Source organism: Toxorhynchites rutilus, chromosome 3 (assembly GCF_029784135.1).
Source record: "Toxorhynchites rutilus septentrionalis strain SRP chromosome 3, ASM2978413v1, whole genome shotgun sequence".
NCBI lineage: Eukaryota > Metazoa > Arthropoda > Insecta > Diptera > Culicidae > Toxorhynchites > Toxorhynchites rutilus.
The window spans coordinates 304,416,610-304,428,691 of NC_073746.1; the positions used below are offsets into that span (position 1 = coordinate 304,416,610).

General features: G+C 41.5%; 3 protein-coding genes across 4 annotated transcripts; 1 reads left to right on the top strand and 2 right to left on the bottom strand.

Annotated features, from left to right (window-relative positions):
* The first annotated feature begins 3,533 nt into the window (after positions 1-3,533).
* On the top strand, positions 3,534-4,438 carry LOC129778899 (pre-rRNA-processing protein TSR2 homolog). Its single transcript, XM_055786075.1, has 3 exons — positions 3,534-3,801; positions 3,857-3,995; positions 4,055-4,438. The coding sequence occupies exons 1-3, from the start codon at positions 3,655-3,657 to the stop codon at positions 4,372-4,374; spliced, it is 606 nt and encodes a 201-aa protein (XP_055642050.1). The 5' UTR covers positions 3,534-3,654; the 3' UTR covers positions 4,375-4,438.
* Positions 4,411-9,050, bottom strand: LOC129778897 (cilium assembly protein DZIP1L). Of its 2 annotated transcripts, none has more exons than XM_055786072.1 (3): positions 8,673-9,050; positions 7,858-8,614; positions 4,411-6,133 (listed from the first exon to the last, which is right to left on the bottom strand). In XM_055786072.1, exons 1-3 carry the CDS (start codon positions 8,773-8,775, stop codon positions 4,462-4,464), a joined length of 2,532 nt encoding a protein of 843 aa, XP_055642047.1. In that variant the 5' UTR covers positions 8,776-9,050; the 3' UTR covers positions 4,411-4,461. The 2 variants fall into 2 exon arrangements, with proteins under 2 accessions (XP_055642047.1, XP_055642048.1); XM_055786073.1 differs by lacking the exon at positions 8,673-9,050 and having other exon boundaries at positions 7,858-8,432; positions 8,489-8,654.
* A 2-nt stretch (positions 9,051-9,052) lies between these two features.
* Positions 9,053-9,931, bottom strand: LOC129778898 (DNA replication complex GINS protein SLD5). Its single transcript, XM_055786074.1, has 2 exons — positions 9,703-9,931; positions 9,053-9,640 (listed from the first exon to the last, which is right to left on the bottom strand). Exons 1-2 carry the CDS (start codon positions 9,823-9,825, stop codon positions 9,065-9,067), a joined length of 699 nt encoding a protein of 232 aa, XP_055642049.1. The 5' UTR covers positions 9,826-9,931; the 3' UTR covers positions 9,053-9,064.
* Between the last annotated feature and the right edge of the window lie 2,151 nt (positions 9,932-12,082).

Genomic DNA, 12,082 nt, shown 5'->3' on the forward strand with positions numbered 1-12,082 from the left:
GAATTTGAGAAGGACCGATTGGTTTGGATGCAACTGAAGATGATAGAGTCGGCATTCATTTTATTCATCACGAGAACAATGCGACAAACACGGGAACAATGAGCAGCCATCGCAAGCATTTTGCTTCTTCTTCACGTTATAGCTGAAGCAGCTATCGCGGCGGTCTATCCTAATTGACATACACACGGTTACAGGCGATTATATGTTTGTTGCACCGGCATCATTATGACACATTTCTAATAAACAAAACATTAAAACCACTTAATAGTAACAATTTCAATACAATTACAAAAGTTATGTGAGTATACGTTGTAAATTATATGTTTTACACTATTAAAGTCCCAACTGGAACGGTGAATCTTCCCACTTCTTGAAGTACTGGAGTGTAAAGAGGTTAGATAGGACCCACATGGACCACACCGTTCGTGTAACTGGAGATTGGAGAAGATTGTTAGCCTTATTTGAATATATAAACCATTCAGTTCGAGTACATCGTTGATCGACCTTCTTCCGCTTTTGTCGTGGGGTACAATGCTGGAATACTAGGCGGAGCAACGTTTTGTCAGACTGCTGTACTGAGGCGCAGGCGGCAGTTCACCTAGTTATGGGATGTGATCATGTTCGATATTTTTTTTTCGTGGAAGTGCTATTGGAAAGACGGTTGTTTGTTCGTCTGCTTGTGAGTCGTGGTGTATAGTTATCCAGTTGCTCCGTATGACCGACACATTCTATATCAGTAAGAGCTATTCGCGCATTATGAGCTACACCTGCAGTTCAAGAATTGAGCTTGTACCGATTTCAATATAAGTTAAGCTCGGAATATTATGTACCATACCCCCTGTTTGAGGATTGATCTGATTCTATGCTTGTTGCTAATGAACGTGAAAGTGGTGATACAATTCTATTCAGCATATTGGACTTTAGCAAGGCGCCTAGAAGTATATCCAAAGGTGGGCCAACTTGCTAAAACCACTCTTCAGCCATCATGGAAGTCTACTTTTTTGCCCATGCTCGCTCGTGATCAGTCTGTCTCTTTCACGCTTCAAGCAAATAATTCCCCTTCTGCTTTCTTCCGTACTGTTTTCATATACCGCTCCCCTAACCTACTTGGTGACGAAACGGCCTCACCGTAGGCTATATTTCTAGGCGCCTTGGACTTTAGTAGGCATAAACCAAGATGGTGGAGTTAACAGGTGGCTCGTAATTTACACTATTTAGAAAAGACGTATGAGGAATGACAAGACGAAAAGTTTGGATTTGTTTATATTATTACTTACGTTGGTATGGTTACATTTGATTTCGTCGAATTTATTTGAAGCAGTATGATAAATAAACAGTTGTCGTTGAAAATAGTAACCTAGTAACCTTTATGCATATGCTTCCGCCAGCTGGCTCGGCTAATGTGATTCAGGGAGTGCTTTGATCGTGGTATCGCCACTGGCGCATAATTTGCAGCTTTGTTTTTTGTGCTGGTTCATAACGACAATCAACCGTGCCGGCGAAACTGTAGTCAATGTTTAGTGTTGTTTGGATACCATCTTTGTAAATAAGTTCAAACTTACGGGATACGTCCGAACGGCAATTCTGACATTACGTTTTACCTTCCACTTCACTTTCCTTGGCATAAACCTATGAGCAAAAGAATTTTTGAAACAAACTAATGGAATATGTCAAAATGGAGGCGATATACAGTAAGTTACATCTAATTCGACATACCGACTCACCACTCAGGCTGAGGACATAGTAAACGTGGTGCGATGCGTAGCGATTAATTAGAGCATGCTATGACATACTGATCGCTTTAGATCACGCGTTTTTTTGATGTTTAATTCCACGTCATTCTACATGTAAACAACCCAGCACAAGGATACCAGACATGATAACATGTCTTCATTTTGTAAACAGTTGAATTGTGAAATCGTTTCTATCTGTGAACATGGTAATTGGAAAGTTCTTAACGTAACGTTTTCATTATATGCATTATGTAAATTAGAATAAAGTTATATAATTCAACGAACAAACAATGATTTAACAACTCAATCTCAATCAGATACGGGCAGTTTGCATTTTATTTCCGCATTCGTGAACGAATAAGCTTTCCCGCAAACGAGCCCGCACCCGCACCGAACCGCGTTCACTATGTCCTCGGCTTCAGTGCCGCATTAGAGACGGTTGTGACCTGTAATTGGACATTCACGATGACAGTGGTACAGTGTCGACGTCTGCTGGCGACTTTCAATCTAGGGTGATAATTTGGGTCCCAAACTCGATGTTTGCTGAAATGTCCAATTCGCGTTGACGGCGGAATGGTGCCGACATCTGGATACGACATTAGTTTGTGTGAGGTCAAACATTCTCTATCAGATAAACCGGCCCTAAGGCAGTTTTAAATTGTTAAAATTTGTATGAACATTATTTCTTGGCGTTATTTACCTTCTAGAAGTACGTTGTTTTCACCCTAATTTAAACTACTTTCTATGGTTTTTCAGATATTCTCACCAAAGCTCACCATTATAATATAAAATCACAGTTTTTGTATGATATTTCTTCACTACTTGCAATTAAATTTTAAATTACATGAAGTGCTAATTTGATTTGGGAAAAATAATTTTCATTCATAATTTTAATTTTAAAAGTGCGTCATTTCTTCTGCAAACCCATATTGTCTACTTACTCCCCCATTTCGTAATACGAAGTTCAATGCCATTAACGCAGATTGTTCTTGTCGCATTACAGGTCTATCCAATTATCTAGATTTCGAATTAGATGTAACTTACTGTACATCCATGATTCTGATGTGAACCGTTTATTATACTTATGACAGACATACAACTGTACTAGCGTTGTACGTGTACAGCGTTGTACAGGTACCATCATAGCATGACAGACATACTTTGGTTGTACATTGCATCACATGTCAAACTGACAATAAGAAATTCGACGAATTTCCCTAGTATTATCCTCTTTCTCGGAAAACTCTAGCCGTTCGTTTGGTCGCTGTCAATTCGAACTCAAGTAATACCAGGGACAGACATACAGCTGTACTTGCGTTGTACGTGTACAGCGTTGTACAGGTACCATCGTACCATGACAGACATACTTTAGTTGTACATTGTACCGTATGTCAAACTGACAATAAGAAATTTTCCCAATTTTCACCACATATTTCAATGAAAAAGGTTTTTATTTAACGTCTAAACTATCAAACACTACAAAAAAGCCTCCAATATGAGTTATTAACTTATGAGAAAATCAATGAAAAGAACGTTTACCAAGTGCTTTGATTCGGTTTGTTCATGCTACCCACCACCAACCGTCTATGGCGCTGCGCACAATACAACTGTAGCCATGTACAGCGGTAAAACAGGTCGGTACAGGTACAGCGATTGTACCGAGTTGCTTGCATGGTTCTAGCGCTGTACATGGTGACAGACATACAATTTTCGAAGTACAACGCAAGTACAGCTGTATGTCTGTCATAAGTATAATGGCTGAACGGCAGTTCTGACATAACGTTCCACCTTATTATACCGCCTTGAACAACATGAACTTTTGACAGCTACAAAATGTGCCTCAAAATATTTACCGCTTTGAATTTGTGCATAGTGAATTCATGCATGTGAAAATTTCTAAAAAAAATTAAATATATCCAACATGGCAATGGCAACGGGCACCGATGTTCCACTGCCGCTAGCACAATTACAATCTCTCTTCAAAGAGGTCGTCGAAAATGTATTCAACCGCTGGACAGCACTACGTCTTGCCGTCGAGCATGGCATGGGCGGTCCGCTTGGTCTAAACGTAAAATCGAGAATCGCCTTCCAAGTTCATCTCTAATTAACCTTTTTCATTCCAGACTGCGATTGAAATCATTGACTATATCACCTGTTACTGCACGGAGAAGAAGAACGTGGATTCCATCGATCTCAGGGAAGTGATAGAAGAAATCATGGATCAGGAATTTGCGACCATCTGCGAGGATGAATCTATTTATGGTATTTGCTGATGCCAATCGTACTCAATGTTCCGACCCTCAACTGTGCTATTGTTTCAGAAATAAGCGAAATTTTGATCAATTTGCTGAATATGCTGAAAAATAACAAGGTGGAAAATGTAAAGGAAGAATTAACCCGAATGGGTCCCTGTGAAATTTGGATCCGATCGGGAAACCGGATAAAGTTCCAGTCAATTGAGGACAGTAGTGGGACCGAGGATGAAGATATGGATGACCAGGATATGGAGGTGGGACCCGCATCTATTGGTAGAACGATGGGTGGAAATTCTATGCCCAGCTCCCAAGGATCTACGACCGATTTTGTAGAAGAAGAAATAGATCCTGGTTGGACGCAAGTTCGGAACAGGAGACGAAGGTAATAAGCAATATGCTCAAAGAGAGGCTGTAAATAAATATTGTACGGACGGAAAATCAATTTATTCACATTTTCGTTTTTTGGCTTATGTTCATTTCTCTTCCTCGAAACTGCTGATATTCCAATCGGATTCCTCATCTACCTTGGAAACTTCGATAGCGGTTGAGGAGAGTGTCGGTCCAAATGGCTTATCCGCACTTGAGGTTGGAACTTCATATCTTTCTTTCTCCGTGCTTTCGCTATTGTTTAGGTTGAAAAGCACTCTCTTCTTAGGAATAGGTTTCGGTTGCAAGGGAACCGCCTCCAAGATATCACTTATATCCGATTCATTGGTTTCCTTCAACCCACGTTCGGCGGATGCTATCACATCGGGTGGAGTGCCAACCCGTTTCACCGGTGTTTCCAGCAGTCGCTCCAGTGTTTGTGCGTGGTCAGAGAGAACGGGACTTGTTGCTTTTACTTCCGTAACGGTATGTATTTCCGCCTGAACTGTGATTATATCGTCACTTGTGAGCGTGACTTCTGGAAGCGCTGGAATCGCTGAGGAGGAAGCTGCAGAAGTGGATTTAGCTTTAAAAATATTCGATTTCATCGCAGGTTGTTTTTGGTCGATCTGACGTTCCCCCAGGGATGACGCTAGTTTCATTCTTGAGGGTAATAAATCGAGTGACGATTTACGATCTGATGCTTGGTAGGAAAGTCTTAATGTTGGGACCGGTTTGGTTTTTTCATCTACCTTCGGTTTAGCAAACCGTGGTTCACCCATTTTACCTTTAGTTATTTGATCTACCGTTGCCGCAAGTTGTTTTCTCGTTATGAAGAAACTTTTATGCTTCTTCTTGTTGGTATCTCTTCGCTCGGCCAATGCTTCGGTCGCTGCGTCCAGATCGTCTTTCGGAAGAGTATTCGCTTTTGGGTCGATTCCCAGTGCCTTCAACCGATGTTTGAAAGTGTTCAGTATTTGTCTTCTAGGCGAATTGAGCGGTTTCTTCGGAGCTTTTGCCGGAATGTCTCCTTGTTGCGCAGCAACGACAGGTGGACTAACAACATTGATTCTAGCCAATAATTTAGCTCTAGCTGCCTCAAGAGATCGAATTTCTTCATCACTCTCAGTTTGTTCATCTTCTTCCGAAGGAGAATCATGCTGCTGGATATCTTCATCAACATCGGACTCATTCGATTCAACAACAGATGATTTAGACACATTTCGAACGGGAATTTGCTTCTCAAGATTATCTACCAATGCTTTGATCGGCAGTTTTTCTGTAGGTTTATGGGGAAGACGTGGTGCAACTTTCGGAGCGCTTGCAACCGAAACAGGTGCAGTTTCCTCTTTTCGATCCATCAGTCGTTCGAATTGTTTAAGTTTCTCTCCATAGGCCGACTCAATGTTCTCGATGGTTTCCCTCACCTGGCGTTGGCTATTTTCATACATCAGTTCCAACTCGTGGTATCGTCGCTTCCAGATGTTGTCATCCTGTTCAGTGTTGCGCTCGATCGTTACTACTTGCGCGGGTGGCGGAGGAGTCGTTCGATCACGTTTTTCAAGTTCTTGAATCGTTTCAGTTAAACTTTTGCGCACACTTTCGATTTCCTGGTTGAACTTTTGACGTTCGATCGACTTCCAGCTGTCGAACTGTTCCCTCTGTTCGCGAAGAATTGCGTCCAGGTCTGATTTCGAGATGTAATCCACTGGAGGCAGCGGGGGTAGTTGGGGCTGACGTGTAGGGGATGGTGAGAGAATTGGAGGCGTTGGAGATAATCTGAAATATGAAGGCACGGCTTTAAGAAACTGTTGTAATCATAGCAATCAGTTAATTAAGCAACGAAGGAAAAATTCTCTTTCGGGTGAGGGATATCGAGATTCTGGGTTTTAAAGTCAGTGTCGCAGGTACATATTGGGTTGGGGAAAAAGAAATGTCGTATGTTGTCAATATATGGCAACACTTAAACATATCTTGTGTTGTACTTATCAAGACGGGTCATACTATACGGCTATTTAAAGCCGACAATCTGTGCTACAAGTGTCGTTTCGACAGTATTGTGATTGTCCTTTTCAGTCCCAAGTTATAGCGCGTCAAAGATGGAGTCCACCAAGTAAGAAATTCGCCATATTTAACGTTTTTACTACCTGCGAGGTAAAACTGCAACGAAGTTTATGGACCCGATACTGTAACGATTCGCACAGCACAGCGTTGGTGGCTGTCGTGGCTGTCGAAGATACACCCCGTACTGGTAGGCTAATCGTCGTGGAAACCGATAAAATCGTTGAAATCATCCAAGTAGACCGGCATGTAAGTACTCGCTAGATTGGCATAGACCAGAAAACCGTTTGGAACCATTTGCAGAAGATTGGATTCCAAAAAAAGCTGGATGTATGGGTGCCACACGAGTTGACGCAAAAAAATCTTTTAGACCGAATCAACCCCAGCGATGCTCTGCTGAAACGAAACGAACTCGACCCATTTTTGAAGAAGATGGTGACTGGTGATGAAAAGTGGATCACGTACGACAACCTAAAGCGAAAAAAGTCGTGGTCGAAGCGCGGTGAGCCGGCCTAAACCATCGCCAAGTCCGGATTGACGGCCAGGAAGGTTTTGCTGTGTATTTGGTGGGATTGGAAGGGAATCATCCACTATGAGCTGCTCAACTATGGCCAGACCCTCAACTCAGTTCTCTACTGTGAGCAGTTTGACCGTTTGAAGCAGGCGATTGACCAGAAGCGGCCAGAAATGATCAATAGGAATGGTGTTGTTTTCCACCAGAACAACGCTCGGCCTCACACATCTTTGATGACCCGCCAGAAGCTACGGGAGCTCGGATGGGATGTCCTATTACATCCACCGTATAGTTCGGACCAGGCTCCAAGTGATTATCATCTCTTCCGGTCCATGCAAAACGCTCTTGGTGATACTAAGTTGGCCTCAAACGAGACTAGCGAAAACTGGCTGTCTGAGTTTTTTGCAAATAAGGAGGGGGGGGGGGGGTTGTGTTGTTGGATTGTATAATGAAGTTGTCTTCCTAATGGCAACAAGTTTGCAAACAAAACGGCGCATATTTGACTTAAATTGGATAATTTTAAGTATGTTAAATAAAGCGTCAAATTTCGATCAGAAATACGACATTTCTTTTTTCCAAACCCTATATATACAGTGATCGTAATCGTAATCGTAATAATCGTAATCGAAGACTGTATATAATCGAGTCCGCCCTGTGCCAGGAAATCCGTTTGTTTGTTTGTTTAACGTTTGTTTATCGAAATGGAAATTTCACCACTATTCTGATCATTAACCTTCCCAGATGTATATTCATTTTACTCTGACGATAAATTTGCGTTATAAGTGATTTGAATGATGTATTTGTAATCTTCGTAAGATGAGCAAAAAGAAAAACTAAATGTGAACAATCGGATCAAAGAGCTTAAACAACAATCGTCATCGGATATCGAGCATAAAGCCAATTTAATTTAAATGATATAAAAACATACCTTGGGGGAGTTTTCGTTTGGCTGTCAATGCTTGTCTGTACTTCTTTCTCGTCCACATCTTTTGTGTCCACTAAATTGCTTTGTATACCAACGCTGTGGTGCTCTATCGCCACTTGTCCTACTGCAGCAGCTGCTGCTACTACCTGATTTGCGCCAGCGGTGCACGAATGGCAATGGCGATCTCGCTGATCGATAAGATCCTTCTCCGTTGCATTCAATCTCTCCTTTAGCTGCTTCACCTCCAGCTCAAGTTTTATAGTTTGAATCAAATTGGAATCGGTTTCCGAAAATTTCCTCCCCGAAGACTGCTGTTTTCCATCCCCTGTGGGTATTGACAGCTCGAAATGTTTCCTCGTCATGTGAGCATTCAAAAGTTCTAAACTGATAAAATTTTTCGTACACTTCGAGCACGGATAGACCAGCTGGTGTGCCTGCAAATTCTCCGCACGTTGCAGCTTCCGGTGCAAACTTACAATCTCTTCGTTTTTCTTCCGACAATTCCTTTCGAGACGATCGTTTTCCTTCTGCAGATCTTGGGCCGTGTTCCGAATCTCCACAACAGTGTCATCCAGGAACTGTTTGCAGAACAGCAAATATTGTACGCTGAATTGTGCCAGGACAAAATATTTACCTATCGCCGGGTCCAGGATGCGATTGTTCAACACGGTTCCGATTGGAACCTCACAAATGTGCGGGATGAATTCATCAAGTTTTTCGTAATCCTTTTCGTTCACTATTCCGTACGGATCGATTGATGCTGCAGACAGTGTTTGAAATTAAATTTTGGAGATGACAACATAAACTATTCCAATTACCAATAAACCTCCAGTCAATACAGTGGCCTATCGACAATTCACGAATAATGAAACCCGCTTCGCGCGCAATTTTTGGGAAATTATGATTCCATTTGTGAGACATGATGCGCACTAAATACAAAACATTATTACACAATCGCTTTTTTGTTATTTTCACACAAAATATAAGCTCTTAGTGGAGGAAAATACGTTTTTGTTTGTATCCATGTTCAGGAAATGACAGGACAATGGCAGGAAAGCGACAGCAAACATTGCGTTGTCCTGACAACCCAGTGAAATATACAACGTAGATTTATGTTCAAGGATCAGCACGTGCGTGTAATATTTACCATATCTTCTATACATTAACGTACTTAAAACCGAAATATATAATCCTATCATTCTAAACAAGCTCAAATTAATTCAAATTTATCTTCCAGCACAAGTGGTTCAACATCTCTGTACTTAAACATGTGAACGGATCCGGCGGCAATGTTGATCGTCTCGTGATCCGCGCTGATTGCAAGATCAGCCAAATTCCCCTTGGCTTTAACGAACACGTAACTGTCCAGATTGGGAACAACCTTTCGCAGGTGGTCGTCCGGCCGGAGACTTTGCGGCATATGTTTGATAGCAACTTCTTGAAAGTGATTCTCTACACTCTCGTGAAAATCCTTGGCAAATTTCAACTCTCCCGCCGAAAGTCTTTTGATGCCTTCCGGCCGCTTGGATTCCTCTTCGAGGATGTGAAATGTGTACTCTTCAATTTTCTGCAATCGGCAGCGATGGTAGCTGGCCAGTACATAACGTATGCGCTCAACCTCCATCCGGTGGGCAATGTACAGCAAATCGTTCTTATTCGTCGTAGCTAAATTTTCTTCCATATACACTAGCTGGCTCATTACCATGTCGACTATAGCTTCCTCATATGGAAGGATTTGCAAGGCAAATTTTTCGTTCATCCAAGCTCGATCCATAGCTTCCAAGACCTAATTGATAGTAAACGACAGCTATTACTGAAACAATCTTCCGATAAAACAGAATAACCTACCTGTTTTGATGTCATAGGAATTTCTTCCTCATCTGTGTCCTCCAAGAGGCCGGGATCGACGGCTTCATGTGAGTCATCTTCGCCATGATCATCTTCCGGGTTAATGTGACCCCGGTTTTCCATTACAAAAATTGTATATTGAGTAAAAACCAGTAAAATACCAGCGAGAAAAATAAAACAGAAGAGCAAAATAAACGGAAAACAAACGTTTCACATATCCGTGCAGAGATGCCAGCTATTTTTTTCAAATTCTGTGATGAAAATTTTGAATGTCTGTGAATTTCTAATAATGTGCGATTCACATAGCACGTTACGGAGAAGAACGTCTACGTTCCGTCAACGTCTCCACCAATTCACACATGCAGTCAATGCTTCCACCAGCAGCGTCACGTCAAATGCCAAACGAATGCAATGCCCTCTTTCAAATCAGCATGCCTAGAATCAGTTCTAAATTTTGAAAAATTCAATGAGAATCATTGAATTCAATTATTTATATGCTTAAACCCCGTAGTCCGACACTTATGCAATAATAATAATAAATAGAATAATTCTTTCAACTAGTCGCGAATAATTTTCACTCCGAAATTTGGAGCTAAGAGATATGTTCGCATAAAAAGTACAGTAAGTTACTTATAAAGCGATATGCTGAGGCACCACTCAGTGTCGCATTGAAGTCGGTTTTGACCAGTAATTGGACATTTGCGACTGGTGGCGACTTTCAATGTGGGGCCATAATTTGGGCCCCGAACTCAATGTTTACAAAAATGTCCAACTAGAGGTAATAATGTCTAATTAAACGTGTTGCATCACAGATCTGTTCAATTAGCTTAATGTCGATGTTGATGTAAATTACTGTATAACCAAATCAAAACAAAAGCCGAGACACAAAGCCCAGACAAAAACCAAACGAGCCGTCCGTCTTCGTCAATTATTCTTTTCTACAAACCCTGCCGGTCGTTTTCGTTGAACGTATGCTGACGGGTCGTTACGTTGCTGGTGTATGTGAATGTTTTCATGAGAATTGCATGGTAGAATCATTGACGTGTCGTGACGTGACGGGACGTGAACGTGACGTGTATGTTGTATGTGAATCGCACTTAAAGCGAACGCGTGAATCTGTGAACGCGAATTGTACAAAAATGAACTAAAATTGCGATTTTCAGAGAAACAAATTTTAATGCAAACAACAGGAAAAGTCTCAGAAAACTCGAGCGAATTCAGTATCTTTGTCTCCGTATTGCGTTGGGATGTATGCCCTCAACGCATACCATGAGTCTCGAGGTTTTGGCAGGCGTACTCCCACTAAAAGATCGCTTCAATTTATTATCTCTTCGGTTCCTCATCCGGTGTAAGGTTATGAACCCATTGGTGATCGGAAATTTTGAGCAGCATATCGCAGCAGCTAAATTTTTATGCTGGATTCATGAGCTCATATCATGAATTTGTCTCCATGCAGGTTGATCCTTCTTCGTATACTCCCAACCGTGTTTGTTTTCCTGACTACATCAATTCCTCTGTACATTTTGATCTGTTCATGAAGGAGAAAATCCATGGAATTCCAGATTATCATCAATCGGGAATCGTTCCTACGATCTTCAATGCAAAGTATGGGCGTATCAATCATGACAATATGTACTTTACTGATGGGTCCTCTATGAATGAGTCCACAGGATTTGGAGTGTTCAACGAATTTTTTAGCACCTCCCACAGTCTTCAGAATCCTTGCTCAGTGTATATTGCTGAATTGGCAGCAATACACTGGGAGCTGGACAGCGTCGCCTCACGACCTGTTGAACACTATTACATTGTAACGGATAGTCTTAGCTCTGTCGAAGCTATCCGTTCAGTGAGGCCGAAAAAGCACTCGCCGTACTTCCTTGAGAGAATACGAGAAATTTTGAGTGCTGACTCATTAGCAAAGGTGGGTGCGATTGAAGGCAACATTTATCAGCGTCAAATCGCCTTCAATGAATTTTATTCTTTAGTCCGTAAAAATACCATTGCTAAATGGCAACGTAGATGGAACGAAGATAAATTGGGCCGGTGGTTTCACTCAATTATCCCTAAGGTTAGCCTCAAACCGTGGTTCAAAAGTCTGGACTTGAGTCGGGACTTTATTCGCACCCGACTCATGTCTAATCACTGTTCGTTATGCTTCCTTTATGCTTCCTTTACAATGCAGGCTTTTATTCGCATACGATTTTCTCGCTAGCGATATTTTTCAATGCACGTCTTTACAATGGTGCGACAATAATCTGTCATAATCTGTCTGTCAAACCTTCATCCCTGCAATCATACTGCCAATGACAGTTCATTATTTTCATTATTTGTTATTGTTGTGTGCAAACCAGTTATTTTTATGAGATAAAATGAATCGACG